Source organism: Triticum aestivum, chromosome 5B, assembly GCF_018294505.1.
Source record: "Triticum aestivum cultivar Chinese Spring chromosome 5B, IWGSC CS RefSeq v2.1, whole genome shotgun sequence".
NCBI classification, from domain to species: Eukaryota; Viridiplantae; Streptophyta; class Magnoliopsida; order Poales; family Poaceae; genus Triticum; species Triticum aestivum.
The window spans coordinates 429,363,113-429,376,296 of NC_057807.1; the positions used below are offsets into that span (position 1 = coordinate 429,363,113).

At 45.6% G+C, this 13,184-nt stretch overlaps 1 protein-coding gene across 1 annotated transcript; it reads right to left on the reverse strand.

Annotated features, from left to right (window-relative positions):
- Positions 1–11,497: 11,497 nt before the first annotated feature.
- On the reverse strand, positions 11,498–12,333 carry LOC123114833 (uncharacterized). Its single transcript, XM_044536229.1, has 3 exons — positions 12,018–12,333; positions 11,835–11,933; positions 11,498–11,758 (listed from the first exon to the last, which is right to left on the reverse strand). The coding sequence occupies exons 1-3, from the start codon at positions 12,075–12,077 to the stop codon at positions 11,498–11,500; spliced, it is 420 nt and encodes a 139-aa protein (XP_044392164.1). The 5' UTR covers positions 12,078–12,333.
- Positions 12,334–13,184: the final 851 nt, after the last annotated feature.

The window sequence follows — 13,184 nt, forward strand, 5'->3', positions numbered from 1 at the left end:
CAACCATATTTCCCTACCATATAATCTGGATTTTGGGGAGTCCGGACTGTTCAGACAGTTGAATTTCGGGGAGCCTGCTCGGCGCCCGTACACGCCAGGGAGAAACGAGCTTCAACCTTGGAGACGACCTTAACCATTTGTTTGATTCATTTATATGATTGTACGCCATAGCAGCACACCAGCATTATACTAGTTATACTAAATATGCGTCAATTAATATGAACCAGGGAGAGTAGTTAACTTTCCAAACTATAATTCTCTCCCAGTGAATTTAATTGGGGTTGGCCCCTTCATCCCTTATCACTAATCATAATCCTTTACATCAGCTTATTTGTAAAAGTGTTTTAAGTACCTTTTGGTGCCAGTGGATCGTAACAGCTCGTTGGATACGTGCGGATAGTTTTGGGCTACAAAGTAAGTATTAGTCTATACTATTAAGTGAAGTAAATTGTTACCAAGTAGCAAGTATTCCAAACTATTAAAAAAAGGAGTAAATCATAAAAAAAAACTCCACAATTGTAGAGCTTGAATAAAAAAAAACCATTACTATTGTGCTTACAGTGTGTCGATAACACGGACAAGTCACTAAATGCATGTTGACACCGTTTTTGGCGGATGAGGCCCGCTGTAAGTGCTGACGTGATAAAAAAAACTTAACACCATCTGATTGGGCAATTAAACTGGATATGGCCCACCCGTCATCGTGAGCACACACTTCTCTCTTCCAAGTACATTCTGCCGAGCAACTTGTGTGCACACGTACGATCAGTCGGGGACGCGGGGTCGCCTAGGCGACAAGCAAGTGCGCGAATGCCGCCACCTACTTGAAAAGAGTGTTGCGGCGGCGAGGTGGGTTGCCCAACTGCAAGCTCCACCCCGGCTCGTCCCCAGCCTCAAAATATACCGAAGCCCCTCTGTGTCCACATGTCAGTCCTTGGCGGCGCAAGCTTCTCCTGGGCACGTGACAGACTTGAGATCGTGCCTCCGGCGCTTGGCAGCGGCGGGATACTCCCCTGCAGCTCACTTGCACTCAACAACCGTGGGATCATTCACAACAGTGGCCCACAGTCCTTCCATGATCATGCGCTAGGTTGTTGCGATGCGCCGTGGAGTGGAGTACGGGAGGAGGAGGGGAAGCGCGTGGTGTGGAGCTAGAGTTGGCTGGCCACAGCCGACGAGATGGTTGGCCGTGGCCGAGCCGGGGGCCAACATGCTATAGACGTGTGCGATTCGGTCCTCAGCTAGCGACGAGCACGACATGGAGCATGAGATGGGAGGATGAGGGAAAGCTCGTGAGGCAGAGATGAAGGTGTCTGGCCACAGTCGGTAAGGTGGCTGGTCGTGGTCGAGCTGGGCAGGCACGTGTGCAGTTGTATCCATCGCGGGGTGGCGCAGGGCTGGGGCCAAGTTGTTGTTGGCGGGAGGAAAGCAGGGCCGGCTCGATACCGAGCACAACTTGACGCCCACGGTGCCGCCGCTTCCTCTTGCCCGCTGCGGTTGGAGGCGGAGCTTCTGGCGTCGGCAGGTCGAGCGCCAGATCCTGACGGTGGTCTGTGGTAGGTGAAGTGGTGATCGTGCCTTGGATTTGGGTGGGATCCGTGACCCGATGCTCACCGGAGCTTAAGTGGTGCTGCTTGCGTTGACCTTGCCTGATGGTCCGTCAAGGAAGGTGTGACTTCATTCATGGCACAGCTATAGTGTGCCGCCCGATGGGCCAAGAACCCGGATATGTTTAAGATGGACCGCGAAGGCAAACCCTAGCCGCTACACTTCCATCCTCCCTCCCAATCTTGGCCGCCACTATATCCCCCATCTCCTTCCCCTTCTGCGCTAACCTCGTTGTCCGCCATGGTCCGACAAAGATCACCTATTACAAGAGTCTAACGCCCGAGCTCCGCTCGAAGATCGTACGGGAGAAACGCGCTACCGAAGAGCGTCGCGCTCCTCACCTTGCAGAGGAGGACAGCGAGGAGGAGGAGGTGACAGAGCACAAGGAGGAGGCGTTCATGGAGGCTGAGCCTAGCAGATTTGGGACTGAGGAGGAGGGGCGGTTCCACCATGCCAAGACGAGGAGTGGAGGCACAATGGGAGGCCGGGTAAGGAGGCCATGCCGCCTTCACCGGGCTCGTCGTTGATCCCAGACTGGTGTCTGGAAACTAGGCCATCCTGGACTCTGATTGCTCGATCTAATCCAAGCGGGAGGTGATGGCGAACCACCACCTTATCCACCTCACCGATATGGAGCGGTAGCGACTCTCTGTGGATGAGGACGAGGAGGAGGAGGCGCCAGAGCTTCACCCCACCGCCAATGACCGCGCGGTCGGCGGCTCCAGCAATGGGGTCATCGATATCTCCGATTGATGATGAGTAGGATTAGAGTAATTTCCTTTTCAAATGTAGCTTGCTTTCTTGATGTATTATGCAGTACATAGATGTAATGAATGTTGCATGGACTACTACGAAAATAAGGGTGTTGAAATGGTGAGTGTGGTTGCAACGGCGATGGCGAACAGGGTGATCAGGTCCTGTCTGTCAGTCCGCGGACGTGTCCAGATATATATTGGGGTCATATTTGGTAAGTATAGTTGTAGATACTCTAACTGCTCAATTAATCAATTCCTGCAAACAACAATGTATGGTGACCCTCTTAAAAAGAGTATATGGTGTTCGTGTTGGCCTGTACAAGGTTATAGAAGCGAGCATTCCCAGTTGGGAGCACCTATTTGACGCGCGTTGCCTCAAGAAGGCAATGCTTTGTATCTAACTACTGAGCCGGCCAAGGCATTGTAGTCAGCAGCACCGTAGAAAAACGAAGCACTATAGTGATTAGGCACCATACCTTTCCAGGCACTAGCAGTTGGGTACTTTAGCAACTTGTTTTTTGTATATATCTTCGAATATTTTTTGAATGCAAACAATTTTGATATTTTCTGAATATTTGCTGGAAAACATTATTTAAAAAACCCAAATTTCAAGAAAACACGGTAATTTTTTGTGCTAATCTTTAAGACCGAAACATTTTTTAATGCCCAAATAAATTTTGAATTTGTGATTTCTTTTAAAAAATGAGAACATTTTTTGAAAAATCCTATCACTTTTTTTAAGAAAACATGAACATTTTTTAGAGTTCCCGAAGAAATTTTGCAAAATAATGAACATTTCCTAAATTTATGAATATTTTTTGAAAGTATGAACAATTTTTGAAATTCTAGACAATACTTAGAAAATTGATTTTTTTGGAAACATGAATATTTTCTAAATTCTATTTTTTAAATCCCAAACTTTAAAAAATGGTTTTAAAATGAAAATAAAAACCAAAAGAAAAAACCCTGAAGAAAACAAAAAAATAGAAACAGCAGGAAATGGGGAAAAACAGGTAAAAAACAGACCTAAATCTTCCAAAAGGTTCCCAAAACAGGAGAACTATCATACAACAAAATAGGCCAGCCTGTTTCAGTTGGTCGCTTGGCTGCTGTGTGTTTGGTCGGCCGTTCGACGCAATGAGTGTCGAATAGGATTTACTACCTCCTGATTTACATACAAATAATGAAAAAGGAGGTATCCGGCGATCGGCCCAGCACCATACAGTTTGGCCCAAGCACCTAATGTTTCAAATTATAAATTTTGAATGGACGAGACAGGCCACAAGGCCTGGTGTTAGTGGTAATTGCAGGTATCAAGGAAATCTCTTTCAGCCGTGTGTGTATCAAACGAATTGCATATGTTACTTATTTCTACTTAGGAAATTGCATCTACTGGGTGGTAGGCTGGGAAGGCGGGTGTCGGGCAGTTTTTACCATATTGTTTGATCTTCTGAAATGGCCTCAACTTTTTTTCATCTGGTCATAGAATGTGGGGGTTTTCAATGCACGCTTCGGCAAAACCAAAAAAATGTACTGCCTGTGTGATACCATTGCCAAGTATGATGCTTATTATGTAGGTTTTCAAGAGAATAAAAGAGAGATACTATCTGATGGTTTTGTTATGACCTCATCTGGTAGATGTGATGATGTATGTTTCTTTCTTTTTTTGCCTGCTAGGAACACTGCTCGAGGGATTTACCTGAGCTTAAAAATGATGTGTTTGATATATTTGGTATCTCTACTAGGAATTGTTGCATTATTGCTACTGTCAAGACCAAACGTAATGGTTTCTTATGGCATCTTGTGATTTTGCATCGGACTGCTTACCCTAAACATAAGCTTGAATTTATTACTGAATTGCATGATGTCATGAAATCTTTCTCATGGCCCTCACTTTTTGGTGGTGATTTCAATTTACCTTAGAGGACCCCGGGATAAGAATAATGGTATTTTCAACTCAGAAGCAACTTTCATGTTTAATGATTGAATAAATAAATGGGGTTTGATTGAGATTTCTATCTCTAGTAGAAGCTTGAAGGGCGCTTGAATTTGACATTCAAATAAAAAACTACAAGGTATATTCATATTGTTTACTGTCTATAATGATTAATGTATACACATTCGTCACATCAATCATTTTGTTGACGTGATACATGACAAGGATGTATCTTAATTTTGCAGAGATGAAAAGTAGCTTCTCAATTAGAGGTACAATACATTGTTAGTGAGTGTATTTGTAAACTGTTAGTTCATCTTCTCAAAATAAATTTTAATGTACAGACAGACTGCTTTTATGCTTTTTTGAGAAATAAATGCATAACCTCATAGCGTTATGAGATCAGCTCCTTGAGAAAGTTGCTAGCAGATTTAGTGTTCTATCTCTAGCAAATAATTCTAGAGTCATTGTGGTAGGCTTGTTTGACTTTTACATGAGTGTATTTGTCATGGCCTGCACCCAGTAGAAATATGCAGTATATCCCTATTTTAAAAGTTTTGCTTTGTATCATCACATAATCTATTATTAGATGAAGTATTTCTACAGGCACAACCCGACATTCAGACTTGGACCAATCTGACGAAATCAGATTAACGTGGGAAGCTGATATAAATACAGGCAGAGGACTAAGGGGGTGTTTGTTTCCATGGACTTTTTGGTGTAGGGACTAAAAAAGTCTCTAGCAAACCAAACAGGGTGAGACTTTTTTAGGACATTTTGCTAAAAGTCCTCAGAAGCACCTCCTTGAGAGTCTTTCAAAAAGTCTTAGGGACTAGAAAAAGTCCTAGGACTAGAGAAACAAACACCACCTAACCATGAATTTTTGGCACCAATTTAACATAAAATTCGCCTAGCTAGAATCAACAAGGTCATGACCCGAATCACGCACAGAATAAGCGGAAAAGAAAGCGCAGCAGAACCCCATGTTGTTACCTGGTTGTCGACCCAGCAGAACCCCTAATCAGTCGATTAGGCAGATAAACATGGCGCACCGGTTAGCTGGTTGTCGCAGAACCCTGTACAGTCAGCCAGCCTCTAACGCCGCCGCCGCTTGGATCACGCCGCCGCCGCCGCCGCTGAAGGAACCGCGCACAGTCTCGAAGAAGCGCCACAGTCAGTTGGAAGGAGCTATCCTTTTTTTCGTTTTCAGAAAAGCAAGGGGCGATCTCGGCGGTGTTGTACCGTTGTGATCGCTACTTTTGTTCAGCCCAGTACGGACAAAATTACTGTTACGACCTCTTTGGCTAACAAAATCCCAATTTGATCTCGTTTACAAAAAAAAATTCGTTTCTGACCTTTTTAGGAGACGCCAACATCCCTGGCGTCTAGGTTGCGAAGCAGACGCCAGGATCCCTGGCGTCTGGCCCCTGGCCCGCACTGCCCGCCTGCCCGTTGACCTGCTGACGTGGCAAAGGGGCCAGACGCCAGGGACCCTGGCGTCTGGCCCTGGTAAGTGGATAACCCCACGGGAGAGTGTGTGGGACCCACCCCACACACTTTCCCCAATCCACAACCCGAGCTTGAAGAAGACTTGGAGCTCTCATACTCTCTCCCACCCCTCAAGCTCCCCCTCAAATCCTCTCCAAAAGGTGCATCCCTTAGGTGGATCTTTCCATCACTTTGCTGCTCTTGATAATCTCCCCCAAATCATCCAATTATTTTTTGTTAAATCTTGCTATTTTGGTTGCATTTTATACATGTTGGTGGAACCCTAGTTCATGTTTTCTCCCCTTATGTTAGTGTGAATGGCTTGGTTAACTTTGATAATATAGTGCTATGCATGGTGTGTAGTAGGAATATATGTTTGTTGAGTAGAAAGATTGGGGGTTAGGGTTAGTTAGTGATTAGGGTTAACTTTGCTTAGTGTGTGTTAATTAGTGATACTTTTGTGGACATCACCAATAATTTAGTGTTGATATGATTTGGATATAATAAGATGTATTTGGATAAACACCAATTCTCATTGAAGTCTTAAATGCATTCATGTTATTTTTAGATGGAGAGACTTGTTAATGTTCATTACATTGACAAGGAGGCATTCTTGAGTAACAATGCCGACACGGGTGAGGAACCATTGGTTTTTGATACAAGCCCTAGCTATGAGGATGTTGTTGCAAAAGTGAGACAAGTTTTGAAGTGGATGGACACCAATGTTGATGTTAAGTTAATAGGAAGGTATGATGTTGGAGTTGGAGCCAAATCTCGCTTGAAAAGTATGCCTATCACCTCGGATTTGCATTGGGATGTATACAAGGAAAAAGTATCCCAATCGGAAGACAAGTCACTTGAATTGTTTGCCACCAAGGTTGAATCTCCTCGGTTTACCTTTGATTTGAACCGGCATGTCTCTTCCCCAATGGATGACATGAGCGAGAGGACAATGGTGCCACTTGTTGAGCATAGGGTTGTGGTTGATGCCCCCAATGTTTATCCCCCACCACATCCCCGTGTACCATCTATTAAAGCAAATGAGGTTGAGTTGTATGCCCCCAATGCTTCTAGCCAACCACCAACTAGCCAAGCAAATGAAGTTGAGGTGATTGCTAGTGACGGAGTAATTCTAGAGGATGAAGATGCTTATGATGACGACGAAGAGCAAGAGGAAGGGTTTCATGGTAATGATGTTGGTGACTTGGATGCGTACATAGCGCAAAAGGACATGGATCGTGACTTGCCTTTTAGGCGTCAATATGCGTATGACTCGGATGACGAGGGTCCAGTTGAACAGTTGGACGAGGATGGATTCACAAAGGAGGAAGAACCAAATCCACTTTGAGCTGACGGGCTTACAAAAAAGAACTCACTTGTTTAAAGATCTCAGCCTTGCCCATAAAGTTGTTGTTGACGGTGGAATGAGAATGACGGCGATTGAGCCAACACCATGCCCGAATCCAGGAGAACCAAGGGTGGAGAATGAGGACGAGAATGCTTATTTGAAGAAAGGAGTGAAGTTTCTGAGCTTGCCTATGCTGAAGTTTTGGTTGGCTGACTATGCCATTCGAAACCATAGGCCATTTTATGTTGAGCACTCCGACATGAAGTTGCATTACACCGTGGTGTGTGAGCAAGAAGGATGCCCATGGAAGGTTCGTGCAAGAAAGCTTAAAAAAACCGAAGAATGGGTGTTAAAAAGTTGTGTTGCCACTCATAGATGCAAACCTCCATCTAAACGACTTAGAAAGACACATCGTCAACTCACATCTGAGTATCTCGGATACAAATGGATGAAAGACATAGGCTTTGATCCTACTGTGAAAGTGAGGTTTCTCATGCGGACGGTGAAAAAACAATTTGGTTATGAAGTCAAGTATGGGAAGGCATGGAAGGCAAAGGCAAATGCTATTAGGATGTTGTATGGTGGTTACGAAGAAGCATACAACCAGCCCCCAAGGTTGTTGGCCGCCATTGCACATAGGAACCCGGGCATGTTTCATGTGGTCGAGGATCACGAGGGAGTATTCCATCGTGCCTTCTGGAGTTATGGACAATGTGTGGAGGCGTTTCAGCATTGTCGTCCGGTCTTGTCTATAGATGGCATGTTCTTGACCGGTAGATACAGGGGCACACTAATGGTAGCAATGGCGCACTCATCAAACGACAATGTGTTGCCGTGTGCATTTGCTTTGGTGCCTTCCGAGCACCAAGACAACTGGGAGTGGTTCATGGGTCATGTTAGGCATAACGTGATTGGGGCTAGGGAGGTATGCATCATATCGGACCGGCATCATGGCATACTCAAGGCAATGGACATTGTTATTCCAGGATTTCCAAAGCTTCACCACAGATGGTGCATGAGGCATTTCGTGGCCAACTTTTACCGGGCATGTAAGAGCAAGGAGCTCAGCAAAGACCTTACCCATGTATGTGTGGCCTTCACCACCCAAGGTTTCGATGCTTGGTACAACAAACTCTTTGCAGCGGTGAACGAAGGGGGAAAAGACTTCTTAACTAGGAATTTAAGCGAGAAGCACAAGTGGGCACGCGCTCATGACGATGGTGGTTGGCGATATGGCGACATGACGAGCAACCTGGTAGAATGTTTCAACAATGTGTTGAAGGGTGCTCGTGCATTGCCGGTGACTGCAATAGTGGAGTACACCTTCTTTAAGCTTAATGAGTACTTTCAGAGGCATTCTGAAGAGACTGCAAAATGGATAGGTGAAAAAAAGGATTATCCGGAAAAGGTTGATGAATGGTTGCAGTTACAAGCAAGCAAGTCTTCACGGCAACAAGTTATCATATTCGATAGAATTGAAATGATCTATCAAATTGATGAGCCAGGTGGCACAACACGAGACGGTAGACAATATGGTGGTGCTGCATTTGAGGTGAAACTGAGGACTCGGTGGTGCCAGTGCGAGAGGCCTAGTAAGTATCATTGGCCATGCTCGCATTTGATAACGGCGGCGAAGGCGAGAAACATACATGTTTGTGATGGAAAAACCGTGCGGATGCAAGAGTTCCATCTGGAAGCTACTAGGTTGACATGGGCGCCAAGATTTCGCCCTTTCTTGGACCAATCACAGTGGCCTGAGTACCATGGCCCTCATATTAGGCCAGACCCTCTTCTGAAGGTGGAGACGAAGGGTAGAAGGAGAACTAAGAGGTTCAGGGGTGATATGGATGACCTGGCTGGATACACTGGCATGAAACAATTTGGTAGCGGTCATTTCATGGAGGCTCCTGACACTATCAACTGTGGGGTGTGCGGTGAAGGGGGACACAATGAGCGGACATGCAAGAATAAGAAAACCAAAAAAAGAAAAACAAGTCGTGGAGGCGGCACCGATGGTGAACGAGGTGGAAGAGGTGACGGTGGTGGTGGTCGAGGAAGCACAAGTGTCAGAGGTGGTAGTGGTGGTCGTAGAGGGAGCACAAGTGCTAGAGGTGCTAGTGTTCGTAGAGGGAGTACAAGTGCTAGAGGTGGTGGTCAAGCTAGCACAAGTGCTAGAGGTGGTGGTCGAGCTACCACAAATGCTAGAGGTGGTGGTCGAGTAGGCACAAGTGCTAGAGGTGGTGGTGGTCGGAGAGGAAGCACAAGTGCTAGAGGTGGTGGTCGTCGTAGAGGAATGGTTGATAATGGATCGGCCTTCGGTTTTTTGCTTAATCCAGATGGTTGATCTAATAATAATGGTATATTATTTGTTCATACAATCCCTAGCATTTATTCATTTACTGTATTTACGCATTTACTCTCTTTATGTCTTGTGTTAACAATTGTTCTTTTTGTAGGCATGGCTTCATCCGGTTCCAGGACGAGGCCGGCGTGCGCGGACCAAGAGGACATGCCGAAGACGTGGATGGAGGCCAGTTTGGACAAGGAGAAGGAGAAGGATGTGCACACACCATCATGTTGGTGTGCTGATGTTTGTAAGCTGAAGGTGTCCACTGACCGCAACAAGTCATGGACAGAAGGTAGAAGGTTTTTCGTGTGTCCCAACTATGCACATGATCGTCGAAGGACAACTAACGCATATGACATACCACCGGTATGTTAGGTGTACATTCAAAAAACATCAACAAGTTGTCACTCATATGTCTAACAAAAACATGGTTTATATGTAGTCCCCTCCTCCACTTTGCAAGTACTTCACTTGGATAGATCACGAGGTACCAAAAGATGTCCAAGAGGACCAACGTCGAGATTGGTTACGGAGGCAGCGCCTATTCGAGGAGTCCTATGCACGGGGATTGGAGCGGGAGCGTCGTGAGAAGGAGGCTTGTGAGCGCAAGAAGCGTGAGGAAGAGAGGGCACGCAAAGAGAAGGAGGCTCGTCAAGAAGAGAGGGCAAGAAAACTTGCAAGGGCTCGCGATGCACGAGAGGAGGACGAGGCACGTGACAAGAAGGGAAAGTGGCCCCGTACTACTCAGTAGACAAATGGAAAGGCACCGGCGTCGATGATGAACTGTCGAGACTTTGTTTAATGTATGAACTTGTTATTCGAGACCTTGTGTCCATGAACTGTCGAGACTTTGTTGGTGATGACAAGATCCAAGAAATGCTGGAAGAATGGAAAAGGGTTGTTGACTTGCATTGCTACAGGAAACCGAGTTATATGTGATGTTCATTGTATGTGATGAACTTCTCATTCGAGACTATTTGTGTAATTTGAACTATGTTTGTAATTTGCATGTCATTCGAGACATTGTATCGTAGACCATCGTGGTCATGAACTATGTTTGTCATTTGCTATTATCGTAGACAAACGTGGTAATGAACCTTGTGTGTGTGTTCAACTATAGTGGTATGAAAAGACTATGCAATGCTTATGTATGTTTGTTATTCAAGACTACAAGTGAAAAGACAAAACTGACTTATATCCAGACGCCAAGGACCCTGGCGTCTGGTACCTACCCTGTGCTGGCTCCCCTGCTTTACCCTGTTTCTGGTGTCAATCGATAGCCAGACGCCAAGGACCCTGGCGTTTGGTCCCCCTAACTTATAGCCAGACGCCAAGGATCCTGGCGTTTGGTCCCCTGACTTATAGCCAGACGCCAAGGACCCTGGCGTCTGGTACCTACCCTGTGCATATAAATGAGTAAATGAGTCCTCCTTTTGACAGATTTCATGGCAATCAATGAATTCATAGACATCACAGGAAACAACAATTCACATAAATCACATCATTGAGTAGTACTTTCAAACGAGTTCATGGAAAGAGACTACACCAAGTTCATCGAAACAAACTAGAACAAGCTCATTGAAACAAACTACAACAAGCTCACTTCTTGCATACACAGGTTCACAGAATTCATAATAGTATGACAGGTTCATAGAACACAGAAGATAGCACATAAGACACCAAATGCGCGCCACCGTCATCGCCTCTCCCTCGCTGGAGCGGGCCAAACCGGAACAAGAAGCTCACTTCCTCCTTCCTCTCTTCACCATGGTTGCAAGTGTAGGCTCCTCCTCTTCGCTAGTCTCCTCCTCCTCCTCTTCGTTGTATGCCTCCTCCTCCGCCTCAGTGTTGTCCTTATATCTTTGCATTCCTATTGGGATAAGCTTATGAGGATACTCCGGACTATGGAATTGTGTGTTCCATGTCTTCTTTCTACCTTTCTTGCCTGGTCTCTTAGCTATGGCTTTGCCTTTCCTAGATGGTTGTGGAGCATTGCCTTGTGTTGGTTGTGTAGCCTATGATGGTTGTGGAGCATCAGCATCATACTCATGATCCTCTTCATGTGTTGCATCATACTCATGCTCCTCATGATGTGTTGGCTCCTCTTGATGTGATGGATCCTCTTCATGGAACTCCTCCTCCATGTCCTCATTGTTCTGTAGATAACGCCGTCTATTAGCTGTGGCGGCGCGGCTACCAGGTGCATACACGTCACTGGACTGAGCACCATGGCAAGAAAGCATTGCTGCCATCTTATGAAACCGCTTCTTGAACTTCTGCAAAAATATGCTATGATATGAGATGCACATAAATAATCCGCGAAAAGAAACTTTTATAATATATTGATCACACCTCCATCGTGCTCCTAAGAGTCCTCTCAGATAATGCACCACCAGGTGGATGACTCAGTGCAACATTGGCATCGTTGACGCACAGAAGCAACTCTCTGCCCTGCAATTCATGAACACACCAAACTTATGTATTTGAAAGAAGACAACATGATGCAAGTATGTTAGAATAGGTCAAACAGACTACCATTTCATCATGCATCGGTGCATAGTCAACGTGAGCCCCTCTGGTGTCTCTCACAGCCATGTTGAAGGTTTGATAACCTTGTGCAGTCTCCGGGTCTTCAGACACCAACTCCGACCACTCCTCATGAGTCCAACCAGGCTTCAGCTTTAACCGGTAACGATCCGCATACCACACTTGGTACTTCTGATATGCTGACTGATTGTGAGGTCTATTCTCTGATTGCACTAACGTGTCTCTTTGATTCCAAATTTCTATCCACGCACGGTGTTTGTTTGCCCAATCCGATATATCCTGATTGTTCCTTCGATCGAACCTACAAATGATGCACGGGACAAAGCATTAGCAAACATTGACTTATTCAATGCTCTACTACATACTCAAGGCATGCTTGCTTACCGATGCAGAGATAGCATTTCCTCCTTGCTCTCCTCAATTGGAATACCTTGTCTTCTTCCAAATTGTCTTGCCACACGGTCTACAAAGTGCCACTCGACTGCGAAGAAGCATATCATTGGGCACCTCGCCCGCCAAAGATGGCTATCACGCGTGCACATCTCATTAAGATCAAAGTCACGATCTTCCACATAAGGCAACCAATATACCTGCAAAACAAAGAGATACATTGTTAGCTACATAAGTTTCATTCTTGACTAAATTTTATCTCATCGAACTTCTCAAAACCTGCTCAGCAGTCAAGGTGTCCAGCTCGTTCATATAGCACTTGTATCGCACATGCGAGCTTCCTGTGTAGACTGTCACTTGTTCCCAATAGTAAGCAAGCGTAGGGCGCCGATAGGGATCATCATCATGCAACCCGTCATGATTACCCCGTGGGTTTGCCATGAGGGGGTTCTTGAAATCGGGCCGTCCAATCGGGATCCGCTCCCACATCCACACGGATAGACTCCAAACAAACCCAGACAATGAGGATGTATCTCCCTTCCTCCGACACGCCAAGTCAAGCTGCAATCAAACAAACATGTTAGATATGGAGGCGCATGACAAATGCAAGATAAATGGTTGCAAATATCTCTTACCTGGCGATACAAATATGCTAGTGCGGCCGAACCCCAGCTATACTGGGTATCCCAGTTATTGAGTAGCTCCAAGAACATCCAGAGGGCTGAGTTCCGGGTTGCATCTGAGAAGACTACCTTGGTTAGTACA

Bases quoted from the DNA above. Each gene is read 5' to 3' on its own strand.
- LOC123114833 (XM_044536229.1), bottom strand. From the start codon at position 12,077: ATGGCTGTGAGAGACACCAGAGGGGCTCACGTTGACTATGCACCGATG. The intron at 11,934-12,017 runs GTAGTCTGTTTG...CATGAATTGCAG, and splicing joins CACCGATGCATGATGAAATG to GGCAGAGAGTTGCTTCTGTG. The intron at 11,759-11,834 runs GTGTGATCAATA...ATATTTTTGCAG, and splicing joins CTCTTAGGAGCACGATGGAG to AAGTTCAAGAAGCGGTTTCA.